Source organism: Myotis yumanensis, unplaced genomic scaffold (genome assembly GCF_028538775.1).
Source record: "Myotis yumanensis isolate MYYU_CA2020_CCGP unplaced genomic scaffold, mMyoYum1.0.hap1 SCAF_10, whole genome shotgun sequence".
NCBI classification, from domain to species: Eukaryota; Metazoa; Chordata; class Mammalia; order Chiroptera; family Vespertilionidae; genus Myotis; species Myotis yumanensis.
Genome location: NW_027223761.1, coordinates 54,610,756 through 54,625,470, shown reverse-complemented (window position 1 = coordinate 54,625,470; position 14,715 = coordinate 54,610,756). Strand labels below are relative to the sequence as shown.

The window sequence follows — 14,715 nt, the reverse complement described above, 5'->3', positions numbered from 1 at the left end:
ATTATATTTCTATGTACTAGCAACAAACAACTGAAAATATAAAGTATGTTCAGAGATTTGGCCCAGGGGGGTTGGGGGTGGGGGACCAAAATGCCCAGCAAGGATAGGCAATCAAACCATAATTTATCAACAAAGTACTATACTGGCAGAAAAAAGGTTGGTATTCTCTACATCCATGCTTATGAAACTCATGTCACCTCTTCCTTTTAAATAAAAATAAAAATCTATTCTTCTATTCCCACTCTAGTCCATATGAAGATCAGAATGTTTCTGTTACTTGCTTTATTCAGTTAATAGTAAAGAAGGGAAAGAAAATAAGGGAAAACTAAACATTTAACACTTTTGAACACATCAAAATTTCATAGTCCACAGTCCATCAATGTTACGCTCTCACACAGATGTCTCCCTCTTCTCCCTCCCTCTCTCCCTAAATATCAATAAACTATTCTTTGGGGAAAAAATGATGGCAATTTATTTTTTTTAAATGTTAGCCCTAGCCAGTGTGGCTCAGTTGGTTGGGTATAGTCCTGTGCACCAAAAGGTTGTCAGTTCGATTCCTGGTCAGGACATATGCCTGGCTTGTGGGCTCTCATACTGAAATTTCTCTCTCTCCCTCTCCCTTACTCTTTTTCTAAAAATCAATTTTAAAATTTTTTCTTAATTTCATAACCCATTATGAAATAATATTACGTAAAAATGGCAGAAACTAGCAGTTACAAACATATCAACTATATATACACATAAAACAATAAAAAGGAATTTAAATGTAGGTTTCTCCTTAAACTTACTTTGGTGTTACTATCTCTCTCTCCCTCTCTCTTCCTCTCTCAAATCAATAAATATAAAAAAATAAAAAAATGAGTAGCTAGATCCTAATCCCTGCTCTATTTTAAGAACACTCTAAAACTTTCCAGATTTTAAGAGTCTCAACAGTAAAATTAAGGATTATATAAAATTATTCTTCAGGCCTTCCATTCTAATATTCCATGGCTTACTCTGTTAACATCCTTAGCAAGAATATGCTCTATTAGTTTTTGGTTTTTTGTTTGCATGTTTTTTTAATCTTCACCCAAGGATATACTCAGAGAGGGGAAGGGAGCGGGAGAGATACACCAATGTGAAAGAGAAACATTGATAGGCTGCCTTCCATATGTACCCCAACCGGGGATCAAAGCCACAACCCAGGTATATGCCCTGACCGGGAATCGAACCAGCAACTCTTCAGTGCATATGATGATGCTCAACCAACAAGGCACTGCAGCTGGGCTGCTCTATTAGTTTTTTAGGTAGTACTAAGTACACTGTACCTTTATTACGACTTTCTAAAAACTGCCATGACAATCATGATCGAGTATCCACATTCAGTACCCTTTTTCCAGGCCTCCTATACCGTTTGTTTTAAAGGCCATATTAATCCAGGAATTCAGTTCCACTTCTAGGAGTTTCTTCTACAGAAATACAGTGCTAGAAAATATGTACAAAGATATGTGTAAGAATATTTATTGTAGCATTGTTAGTAAAACAATAAAAAAAAATGGAAACAGCCCAAATGTCCATCAAGAGGTATTTGTTAAATAAATTATGGTATTACCAAACAATATAAAACGGTTTGAAAGAGGTAGATGTATAGATACTGTGTAAAAGCAGACTTTCTTCTCTGAACAAAATATTCAATTTCTCTGACAACTAACCTCTTAAAAACCAGAGACTTGTAATACCCACCTCTAAATGTTGTTAAAGATTAAATAGATAGTACATGTAAAAGCCTAGCACAGTGCACTGCACAGATATGCCATGTTACCCTTTGCTTTATCCCTCAATCACTATAAAATCTTCCTAATTGATTTCTCTAGCTCTAATTTCTTTTTTCTTTTCTTTTCTTTATTTCTTATTTCCCCAAATACATTTCATTGACTCTTCACAGAGAGGAAGGGAGAGGGAGAGGGATACAGAGTTAGAAACATCGATGAGAGAGAAACATCGATTCAGCTGCCTCCTGCATGCCCCCCACCGGGAATGTGCCCGCAACCCAGGCACACACACGCCCCTGACCGGAATCGAACCCGGGACCCTTCAGTCCGTAGGCCGACGCTCCATCCGCCGAGCCAAACCGGTCAGGGCTCTAGCTCTAATTTCAACAAGACTCCCCAACCCATCCCAATGATTTTCCTAAAACAACATTTGTAATAATATCATTACCTTGCTCAAGCACTTGCCTACCAGGAAAAAAAATTAAGCCTCATATTGCATGACCAACACATAACAGCTCCACTTTACCTTTAAAACCTTAAAACCTTATCCCATGCCTTTTACTTCATTTGTGTGTTTTTTAGTATGTTATTTTAAATTGATTTCAGAGAAAGGAAGAGAGAGGGAGAGAGGGAAAGAAACATCAATAATGAATCATTGATCAATTATCTTCTGCACACCCCCTACTGTGGATTGAGCCTGCAACCCAGGCATGTGCCCTGACCGGAATGGAACTGTGAGCTCCTAGTTCATGGGTCAATGCTCAACCACTGAGCCACACCAGCCGGGTATATCATGCTACCTTTAAAAGTCTCCTCCTCACTGTCACTTGAAGGTACAGTGCACTTTTATGATTTTGATCATCTCCAAATGCAATTCCCATCCTCCCGCTTCCATACCATCCAAAACTATTCATACTTCAAGTTCATGTTCCAGTCTAATCTCCCATAGTGCCATTTTCAATGATATCCATTCTAATCTGTTTCAACACTGTCTTAGAATAATTTTAATGTATACACAAAGATGAATCCTACTGAGAGCAATCATCAGTCTGAAAAGTATGTGCTAAGAAGGAAATAAAGGCCCTGGCCAGGTGTCTTATTTGGTTAGAGCACTGTCCCACTATGCCAAGATTGCAGGTTCGATACCCAGTCAGGGAACGTACAAATATCAACCAATAATTAAATGCATAAATAAGTGATTTTAGGAAAGGAAGTTGTTTCTTGTTCTTAATACCAAACCTTTCCTTTTATAATTTTTTTAAAATATATATTTTTATTGCTTTCAGAGAGGAAGGGAGAGGTAGTGAGAGAGATAGAAACATCAATGATGAGAGTCATTGATCGGCTGCCTCCTGCATGCCCCCTACCAGTGACCTAGCCCGCAACCCAGGCATGTGCCCTTGACCAGAATCGAACCTGGGACTCTTCAGTCCACAGGCCAATGCTCTATCCACTGAGCCAAACCAGCTAGGGCTCTTCCTTTTATAAGTTCAGTCCTATCCATCACCCAGATTGGTCCAGCATCAGCCTACAAATGTATTTATCATAACTCCTTTTCAGAACCCAAGAGTCACAAAGAATTTTCTCTCAATGAAAATAACTCATAGTAACTAGTTTCAAGACCCCATTCCAACTGCAATTCTCCCAACAGAACTCTCTTGACCTTCCCCAACCAAAACTGTTCTGTGAGTTAAGAAATCTGTTCATCATTCATCAGAGAATTGCAAACATTGCCAAAGTTTCTTAACATGAAATCTGCTTCACCTAAACTAACCTTCTACTCTCCCTACTCCAATAAAATTCTGCTAGATTTGTTACCTAATAAATTTTCAGTTCAATCACAACTGCCTAAAGTTAGTTCAGTATATCTCTCTCTCACGCTGATGCGTTATTTAGCTAGATTTGCTCAATATAATAAAACATATATTTGAACCTTATAAGTCCACCAATTCTTATATTTTAATAGTTCCCTAACACAAATTTTAATAATTCCCTAATACAAATAACAAGTCTAATCTCTTATATAAATTAAGAAGAATTCTAATACTTTAAACATCTAAAAAGTGCTATTCCAAAACATACTACAAAAAAAATTTTTTTAACAGCATTTTACCATTCGTTTAATGTCGATATGAACTAAGTCTCTAAGTATTTTAAGCTGCTTTATTTTTCTTTAATAAAGCATGTGATTTATCCATTACAAATACTACATTGAAATTGTTTTGTTTTCATAGATAAAACTATCAGTAACCATATTATAATGGAAACGATGAGAAACAATTTATTTTTTAAAAGGCAAGAGAATACAAGAACTAGTAATTATCATAATGGAAATAAATCTATTATCCTGTACTGAATCAAGTATTACTCTGGGATTAGAGTTTGGACTGTTTTATCTAATGCCACAACAGAAAACATTATCTCACTAAGTATTATTGTTAAAGTTTTGGTTAGAGCAATTTGATTAACTCATTTTCTATTGCTCAATTTTTTCCAGATTGGATGAATGCTGAACTTTTTCCAGATTGAATAAATATTCTTATGATCCCAGAATGCACCCACCCCTAACCCCTAATCTTTTCGGTGTCACAAGAAAAAAGGGAAAAGACAAAGACATTGCAAAAAGTATAGAAGAAAGCACTTTCCACAACTACCAAAGTATCTCCTACAGGGAATATAGTGATGATCATAAATAAAAAAGAGGTATTATATCCCTTTCCCAACTCAAAATGTTGGCAGAGCTGGGGCAAAGAACAGAGAGTGAGGTAGGGACAATTAAATTGACAATTTAATTAGTGTATCTCCAAAAACAACCAATGGGTCCTGGTCTACTGGCTAGTGGCCAATATTAACCTTAATCAGTGCATATGAGTCTGGGTACCAAATAGAACTACACTTTCCAACTATGCAAAAGGTTAACAGTTAGCTGACTACTAGCCTATTGCTACACAAACGAATCAACCACTTTATATTTAAGGCACTGCTATCATGTTCCACAGGACCCTCAAATCAAAAGCAAAAACATATCTCTCTTCCCCCAAATTAGTTGCTCCGCTTCCTGTATTGCTTATTACTATATATACCAATATCCATCTAATCTACTAGCATGTTTTCAACTAGTGATTTATTGTTCAAAAAAAACAAAACACTATAGTATCTATTTCCATTTCTTTCTTTCCTTTGTAAACCAATACATGAATACTCATATATTCATTTGTGTATGCTTACAATAAATTCTCATATATTCATTTGCATATGTTCATATTCTACATTAAAATGGAGCAGTTTAAGAGTTCCCAAGAGAATGTCAAGTGAACATGCTTATGATGGATGTAGAAAAATGCTGTAACTTCATCTTTTCAACAAATGATGTTGGAACAGTTTGATATCCATTTGAAAAATAAAATAATAAAATTGAACTTCATACCTTGCACTAAAAATTCAAATTGGATCTCCGATATAAATGTAAAATCCAAAACTGAAAAGCGTCTAGGAGAAAACCTTTCTAACCTTGCATTAGGCAAAAATTGCTTACACCAAAAGCACAATCCAGAAAAGAATAAATTTAAGAATGGACTTGATCAAAACTACAGACTTCTGCTCTAGACTTCTGCTCTACAAAAGACACTGTTAAAAGATAAGCCAAAGACCAGGAAAAAAAATATCTACACTAATAAAAGAGAAACATGGTAATTGGCGTACGACCGCTACCCTTCCCATTGGCTAATCAGCGTATCCTTATGCAAATTAACTGTCAGCCAAGATGGCGGCCGGCAGCCATGCACTGAAGCGAGCAGGGAGGCTTGCTTCCTCCAGGGACTGCAGACTCCAACATTCCCCGCCTCACTTGCCGGCCTCTCAACTGCAACTCTAAGCAACTATTACAATGTTGCAAATAAGAAGCTAAACAAAACCCGCTTTCAGTCAGCCCCGGACTGCAACACTGTCTCCATGTTTTCAGCAGCGAGGCCTCAGAGCTAAAGCTGGCCCAGAATAAAAAAAAAAAAAAGAAAACAAGGAGCAGTTGGGAGCTTTTAGTCAACTGCCAGCCGGAAAACAGCCCTCAGCCCCTCAGCCAGCCTGGCCAGGCACCCCAGTGGGGACCCCCACCCTGATCCAGGACACCCTTCAGGGCAAACCAGCCAGCCCCCACCCGTGCACCAGGCCTCTATTCTATATAGTAAAAGGGTAATATGCCTCCCCGCACTGGGATCAGCGGAGCAGCGAGGCCTCCCGGCATCGGGATCAGCGTGACAGGGGGCAGCGCCCAAACCCCCTGATCAGCCCTGCTCTGTGACTGATAGGGGGGAGCTCCCCAATCCCCCAATTGCTCTGCGGTTCTGTGTTTGACAGGGTGCAGCGCACCAACCCCCTGATCGGCCCTGCTCTGTGAGTGACAGGGTAGAACCATAACCTCCCCATCGGCCCTGCCCTGAGTGTGACAGTGGTGGTGCCCCAACCCCCCGATCGGCCCTGCTCTGTGGGTGATAGAGGGTGGCGCCCCAACCCCCCTCCACGGGCCTTGCTCTGTGTGTGACAGGGTAGAGCCATAACCTCCCCATTGGCCCTGCCCTGAGTGTGACAGGGTGCAGCGCCCCAACCCCTTGATCCACCCTGCTCTGTGCGTGACAGGGGGCGGTGCCCCAGCTCCCCTGATGGACCCTGCTCTGTGAGTGACAGGGGGCAGCGCCCCAACCCCCTGATCGGCCCTGCTCTGTGAGTGACAGGGAGCAGCGCCCCAACCCCCTGATTGGCCCTGCTCTGTGTGCGACAGGGGGCGGTGACCCAGCTCCCCTATCGGCCCTACTCTGTGAGTGACAGGGGGGAGCTCCTCAACCCCCTGATGGGCCCTGCTCTGTGAGTGACAGGGGGCAGCGCCCCAACCCCCTGATCAGCCCTGCTCTGTGCGTGACAGGGGTTGGCGCCACAACCTCCCCATCACCCTGCCTTGAGTGTGATAGGGGGCGGTGCCCCAACCCCCAATCAGTCTACCCTGAGTGTGACTGAGGGTGGCATTGCAACCTCCCGATCTGCCCTGCTCTGTGCATGACGGGGCGGTGCCCCAACTCCCCAATCGGCCCTGCTCTGAGCCTGACCAGGGGCTGCACTTAGGGATTGGGCCTGCCCTCTGCCACCCGGGAGCAGGCCTAAGCCAGCAGGTCGTTATCTCCCGAGGGGTCCCAGACTGTGAGAGGGCACAGGCCGGGCTGAGAGACCCCCCCACCCCAGTGCACAAATTTTTGTGCACCGGGCCTCTAGTATATATATATATATATATATATATATATATATATATATATATATACATATACATATACATATACATATACGTATATATATATATATTTTTTTTAAAGATGATTCCTGGGCCCTCTCCTGGAGTATCAGATATAGTGGGTTTGGGATGGAGGCCAGGAATATCTGTTTGTTTGTTTTTTTGGGTTTTTTTAATTATATATTTTATTGATTTTTTACAGAGAGGAAGTGAGAGGGATAGAGAGTTAGACACATCGATGAGAGAGAAACATCAATCAGCTGCCTCCTGCACAACCCCTACTGGAGATGTGCCCGCAACCAAGGTACATGCCCTTGACCGGAATCAAACCTGGGACCTTTCAGTCCGCAGGCCAACGCTCTCTCCACTGAGCCAAACCGGTTAGGGCAGGAAAAAAATATTTTAAAATCACATATCTTATAAATTTATAACTTGAATCAAATATATATATATATTTTCTCTCAAAACCGAGTAAGAAGAAAACCCAATTTAAAAAAGCAGGCAATGGGGGAGAAACCAAGATAGCGGCATAGGTAAACACCGGAGTTTGCTGTCTCGAACAACCACTTCAAAAATACAACTAAAAGACAGATCGGACATCACCCAGAACCACAGGAAGGCTGGCTGAGTGGAAATTCCACAACTAGAAAGAAAGAGAAAACCATACCGAGACTCAGAGGAGACGCTGTGCAGAAGTGAAATACTAAGGTTCGGAGGTGCGCGCAGAGAGGGCTGGCGGCTGAGGGCTCGGTTGTCTATTTCAATCGGGAGGGAGTCTCAGGCTCTGAGCTCCAGTTCTGGGCAAGTCTCTAGGGACCCAGACTCAAACGGGAGAAGCGGGACTGTCTGGCATCGGTTGGATCTTGAGGGCAGCTTTCTCTCCGAGGTTGGCAGCGGTTGCTGGGACATTGAGAGGCAGAGCCTCTGGGGACGGGACTGAGAGCAGCCATAACTGCTCGCTCTTCCCGCCCTGTTGATCCCCTGGGACCTGCCCCGCCCAAGCCCTGCACAGAGGCATTTGTGGAATAGCCTCAGGCAAAGGCTAGATTAGCACCTCCCTAGAGGACAGAAGTTCTCCCACTGCAGACACAGCTGATTCTCACAGCCAGTTGGCCTGAAGGCCAAATCCCTCCCAGTGATACCTACAACAATCAAGGCTTAGCTACAACAAGACTGCGCACAAAGACCACAAGGGGGTGCACCAAGAGTGTCTACCTAAGGTAACTGGGACATTTAGCACAGAAAGCCACTCTATTGACACAGCGAAGCATAAAAAAATGCCGAGACAAAGAAACAGGACACAAATGACAGAACTGGAGGAAAGCAGGCTGCTGGATATAGAATTCAAAACCACGCTTTTGAGGTCTTCCAAGAGTCTTCTAGAGTCTGCCGATAAACTTAATGAGATGTACAAGAAATCTAATGAGACCCTCGATGTTGTGATAAAGAACCAACTAGAAATTAAGCATACACTGACTGAAATAAAGAATATTATACAGACTCCCAACAGCAGACCAGAGGAGCACAAGAATCAAGTCAAAGATTTGAAATGCGAAGAAGCAAAAAACACCCAACCGGAAAAGCAAAATGAAAAAAGAATCCGAAAATACGAAGATAGTGTAAGGAGCCTCTGGGACAGCTTCAAGCATACCAACATCAGAATTATAGGGGTGCCAGAAGATGAGAGAGAGCAAGATATTGAAAACCTATTTGAAGAAATAATGACAGAAAACTTCCCCCACCTGGTGAAAGAAATAGACTTACAAGTCCAGGAAGCACAGAGAACCCCAAACAAAAGGAATCCAAAGAGGACCACACCAAGACACATCATAATTAAAATGCCAAGAGCAAAAGACAAAGAGAGAATCTTAAAAGCAGCAAGAGAAAGAAACTCAGTTACCTATAATGGAATACCCATATGACTGTCAGCTGATTTCTCAACAGAAACTTTGCAGGCCAGAAGAGAGTGGCAAGAAATATTCAAAGTGATGAATACCAAGAACCTACAACCAAGATTACTTTATCCAGCAAAGCTATCATTCAGAATTGAACGTCAGATAAAGAGCTTCACAGATAAGGAAAAGCTAAAGGAGTTCATCACCACCAAACCAGTATTGTATGAAATGCTGAAAGGTATCCTTTAAGAAGAGGAAGAAGAAGAAAAAGGTAAAGATACAAATTATGAACAACAAATATGCATCTATCAACAAGTGAATCTAAGAATCAAGTGAATAAATAATCTGATGAACAGAATGAACTGGTGATTATAATAGAATCAGGGACATAGAAAGGGAATGGACTGACTATTCTTGGGGGGGAAAGGGGTGTGGGAGATGCGGGAAGAGACTGGACAAAAATTGTGCACCTATGGATGAGGATAGTGGGTGGGAACTGGGAGGAGGGAAGTTATGGGGGGGAAAAAGAGGAACAAATGTAATAATCTGAACAATAAAGATTTAATTAAAAAAATAAAATAAAATAAAAATAAATAAAAAAGCAGGCAAAAGATTTGAACAAACACTTCACCAAGGAAGATATGTAGATAGCAAATAAGCACATGGGAAAAAAGCTTAATATCATTAGTCATTAAGGAAATGTAAATTTATAAAACACAATGGGAGAACTCTATACACGTAGTAAAATGCCTAAAACTAACCATACCAAGTGTTGGCAAGAATGTGGAGGAACTAGAATTTTCATAAATTGCTGGTTGAAATGTAAAATGGAATAACAATGTTGCAAAATACTCTGGAAGTTTCTTGAAAAGTTATACATACAAGTACTATATGATCCAGCCACTGCACTCCTCGGTATTTACCCAAAAGAAATAGAAGCATATGTCCATACAAAGATAAACACAAATGTTTCTAGCAGCTTTATTTTACAAGCCCAAACTGGAAACAATCTAAATGTCCATCAACAGATAAATGGATAAACAAGTTGTGGTATATCCAATAATGGAACTACCCAACAATAAAAAGGAACAACATGCCCCGCTGGTGTGGCTCAGAGGTTGAGATGAGAAAGAATTATTGATGGGCTGCCTCCTGCATGCCCCCTACTGGGATGGAGCCTGCAACCTGGGTATGTGCCCTGACCAGGAATAGAACCTTCAGCTCCTGGTTCATAGTTTCATGCTCAACCACTGAACCACACTAGCTGGCTGTCCTTATCCTTTTTGATATAAAGGTTAATTAGCTTCAAAATATAACTAGGTAACTGCCTCTTTTCCTATTTTCCTACAGTTTATAAAAGACTAGAGGCCTGATGCACGAAATTCGTGCAAGGGTAGGCCTTCTTTTCCTTGGCTTCCAGCACCAGCTTCCCTCTGGCACCTGGGACAGGGCTTCCCTCCGGCTGCCAGCAGGCACCTGGGACTTGGGCTCCCCTCGCAGCCCCGGCTTTGTCTGGAAAGATGTCCGGTCTAATTAGTATATTATGCTTTTATTATTATAGATAAGAACAATTTGTTTCATAAAGGTTTAGTTGAACTTTATAAAACTGTCTGGGCCTGACAGATGCCTGTGGAAGGGAGAATTATATTTTTAATCACTGGTTTTAACTTCTTTACTGGTATTATATCTATTCAGGATTTTTAAATTTATTTAGTCAGTTTTTAGTATATTCTTCTAGAAAATAGCCAATTTCATGTTCCTTTGTCATTCTCAAATTTATTGGCACAAAATTCCTCGTAAACATTCCTCTCTACTATACTTATAATCATGTCCCCATTTTTACATTTTTTAATTACATTATTTGTGCCTTCTTTTTCCTAAATAATATCTTTTCAGTGGCTCATCATTAGTCTCTTCAAAGAATCGAATTTTTTTTAAATTAAGCCCTCTGTTGTTTCTTTACTTTTTGTCATTAATTTCTATTCTTAGCATTATTATTTTCTACTTTCTTTGAGTTGCTTAAGTTAAATACTTAGTTCATTAACTTCAATCTCTCTTTTTATATATATATACATACACAGTATATTTAAGCCTATGAGTCAATCTCTTTAGTACTATCTTACCTGCATTCAAAAGGTTTGATTTGTGATGGAGTTTTTGGTTTGTTTTGGTTTCTGTAAAAGTTTATTTTCCATGATCATTTCTTCTACAACTCATGAATTATTTTTAAATATTTTTAAATTTCATGATAATGTTTTATCTTTTGATTTGTAATAACACTGCATTGTGGGTTATATAAATGATTGTCTGCCATTTGCTGCAGTGTGCTTTGTAACTTGATATGTGGTGACATTTCGTAAATGTTCTGTGGACTTAAAAATGTATACAGGGTGAAAAAAATGTATACACAGTAGATTTATAGTTGTGAGTACATGAAACAGTGTTTATTCTTATATTATTAATTATTGTATTATTTTCCATACAAACAACTATAAACCCACTTTTGCTTGATCTGTGTGACCTAATTATCAGTTGCAGAGTTCTATAAATATCCATTAGCTCAAGTCTGTTAAGTCTTTTATTCAAATCTTCCTTCTTTACTAATAATCTACTTGATATGTTAATTATCAGGACGTATATTAAAATATTAAGGCTGTCCATTTATCATGTCAATATTTTTCTTTATATATTTGAAGTTATATTATATATACACACAAATTCATGACATTTACTGTTTCCCAGAAATATTTAAATCTTCCTAGTAAATTATCTCATTCCTAGTGAATAAATCTCTTAATCCTTGATAATGCTTTTGCCTTACTCTAAGTTTTAAGATTAATATACTAATGGCAGCTTTTTTTTTGGTTCCCTATGTTACAATGTTTTAGACCCTTTACTCATAGGAGCAAAATAATTATTTGTTTGCTGCCTTTTTAAAAAAAATCCCATCCTTTAGTCTCTATGTTTTCTCTGGTATATTTATATTCCAAGAATTTTCCATGTCTATTTTCATCTAGATTCAAGGAAACTGGAGACTCAATGGGAGTAAATGATTATCTAGGTTTACTCTCACATTTCTTCACAACATAACTAAATAGAATCAAAGCAAGGATTATGTCCCCATAAAGTCTAAAATCTGCAATGCCAATACAACCAAAAGAACACTGAAAGGGTAATCAAATCTAAGAGATCAAACATCTTCATAAAAGAAAAAATGACTCTCGTTTTATTTACTATATGAGTCTACTTGGTTTATCTGTTCATTTAAAACATAGATATGCATATTACAAATTATGACAAGATTCTGCTCATTATTTATTAAAACACCCACTGATTCAGGAAAATCCCTTTACAATGGCATATACCATACAAAGAGAACAACAGTGAGTGGTTTCTCCAGGGGCAGAGGATGGGAGTGTGAGGAACTAAAGTCTTTCAGTTACTATTTTTCGAATGTCTGAGGATCATCTAATTTCGTTTTAAAAAGTTATGTATTACGTTAGCAACCAGAAAAATATAATGAAGTGTTTTAAAAGCCACATTCTATGTTATGCTATTTAAGAACACAGTTTAATTATGAAACTATTTCAATATATTACTCTTACCAGATTTAAGACCTGAAATTTTGAAGATGGCACTTGGTTTTCCATTCGTGACAAATCCTAAGAGTTGCCACACTGGCATTCCATTGGAATCAGGATAGGAAAAATAGACAGATCCTCCCATCCCCTCAGGAAATGGGATTGTTCCCAGCATGAAAACCACAACATGGTTGATATTTTCATAGTCAGGCAAGTCAAAAACAAATTTATCTTCAGCCACTTGCTGTGCAGCTGTTTGCACCTAGAAAATAAGAAACTCGTCTTAACTCAATAGTTTGATGAGTTTTTATAATTCTCATAGCAGCGATTTTCAATCTTTCTCATATGGCACACATAAACTAATTACTAAGATTCTGAGGCACCCCAAAATATATTTTTTCCAAGCTGACAAAAAAAAAAAATAGAATTTTGATTCATTCACACTGGACAGCTATTGTCATTGTTTTATTTGACAATCTAAGGGAAAAGAGGTCAGTGCCTCTGACTAAACAGTCAGGTATTGTATGTTTTAAAAATTCTTGTGGCACACCAATTGAAAATAGTAGCCTTATAGTATTGCTATAAGCTATTCTCAAGTATAGTCAATTATAGACATTATACCAAGTATAACATTGGGTTAATCTGACTCTAATTATGGAATTACCAACTATATTAGATAGAATGCTAATACTGATAGTGAATCCTAGTAAAATATGGGGTGTAAAATATAGCAAAGGGAATATCCTATATAATAAAAGGCTAATATGCAAGTCGACCAAACAGCAGAACAACCGGTCGCTATGATGTGCACTGACCATCAGGGGGCAGACGCTCAACGCAGGAGCTGCCCCCTGGTGGTCAGTGCGCTCCCACAGGGGAAGTGCCGCTCAGCCAGAAGCCGGGCTTATGGCTGGCAAGTGCACCGGCGGTGGTGGGAGCCTCTCCCGCCTCCACAGCAGGCGGACATCCCCCAAGGGGTCCCGGACTGCGAGAGGGCTCAGGCTAGGCTGAGGGACTCCCCCCGCCCAAGTGCACAAATGTCGTTCACCAGGCCTCTAGTAGTCAATAATATTGTAATAACAATATATGGTGTCACCTTAAACTAATATAATACTGTATGTTAACTCTAATTGCAAACTTAGAAATATTTTGAAAAAGAGAATTCAAAAATACTTAATCTTAAAATGATTTCATTAATGTAATCTTTTAAAAATATAATTTCAGAAGACCCCTGGAAGGATTTTACTTACAAAAATAAATCACTATCGCTTCAGAATGTTACAAAAATGAAAGGTTATTCAAAACACACCACCAAACCTTGATCTTCTCGTTGAAGGTAAAGAACCTCAGGTAATTAGCCCTGGCTTGGTAGCTCAGTTGGTTAGAGCATCGACTAGCTATGCTAAGGTTGCAGGTTCAATCCATGGTCAGGGCACATGCAAAGATCAACTAATAAATATATAAATAAGTGGAACAACAAATCAATATTTCTCTCTCTCCCTTCCTCTCTCACTAAAATATTAAATAAGTAAAAATTTTAAGAGAACTTCAGGTAATTAAAATGGGCAAGCAATTCGGAAGTATTTAGTCACTCCTCATTATTTGCAGATTCCATACTTGCTAATTAGCCTACTCACTAAAATATATTTATAACCCCCAAATCATTATTTCTTGCACTTTCAAAGCAGCAAAACATTTGAGCTGCCTGATGCACATGTTCCCGAGCTGCAGAACAAAACTACAGTTTCTGTCAGATCCTTGTGCCTTCTGGTTTCAGCTCTCATACTGTAAACAACTGTCCTTTTCAGAGTTTATTTAGTGCCATGTTTATATTTTTGTTGACTTGACTGTTTATTATTTTATTTTTAAAAAAATTATTTGATGCCCTGACCGGTTTGGCTCAGTGGATAGAGCGTCGGCCTGCGGGTTGAAGAGTCCCAGGTTTGATTCCGGTCAAGGGCATGTACCTTGGTTGCCGGCACATCCCCAGTAGGGGGTGTGCAGGAGGCAGCTGATTCTCGTTTCTCTCTCATCGATGTTTCTAACTCTCTATCCCTCTCCCTTTCTCTCTGTAAAAAATCAATAAAATATATTTTTTTAAAAAATTATTTGATGTGAGAGAGAAATCTCAATTTGTTGTTCCATTTACTTATGCATCCATTGGTTGATTCTTGTATGCTCCCTGACTAGAGACCTAACCCACAACCTTGGCA

The 14,715-nt window shown here is 39.4% G+C and overlaps 1 protein-coding gene across 2 annotated transcripts in view; it reads right to left on the bottom strand.

Moving 5' to 3' along the window:
• Positions 1–14,715, bottom strand: part of HIKESHI (heat shock protein nuclear import factor hikeshi) — a 40,201-nt gene that overhangs the window by 22,562 nt on the left and 2,924 nt on the right. For both annotated transcript variants that reach the window (XM_070425812.1, XM_070425811.1), the window contains exon 2: positions 12,527–12,764. In XM_070425812.1, the coding sequence (XP_070281913.1) occupies positions 12,527–12,764 (238 nt within the window). The remainder of the gene's footprint in view (positions 1–12,526; positions 12,765–14,715) is intronic.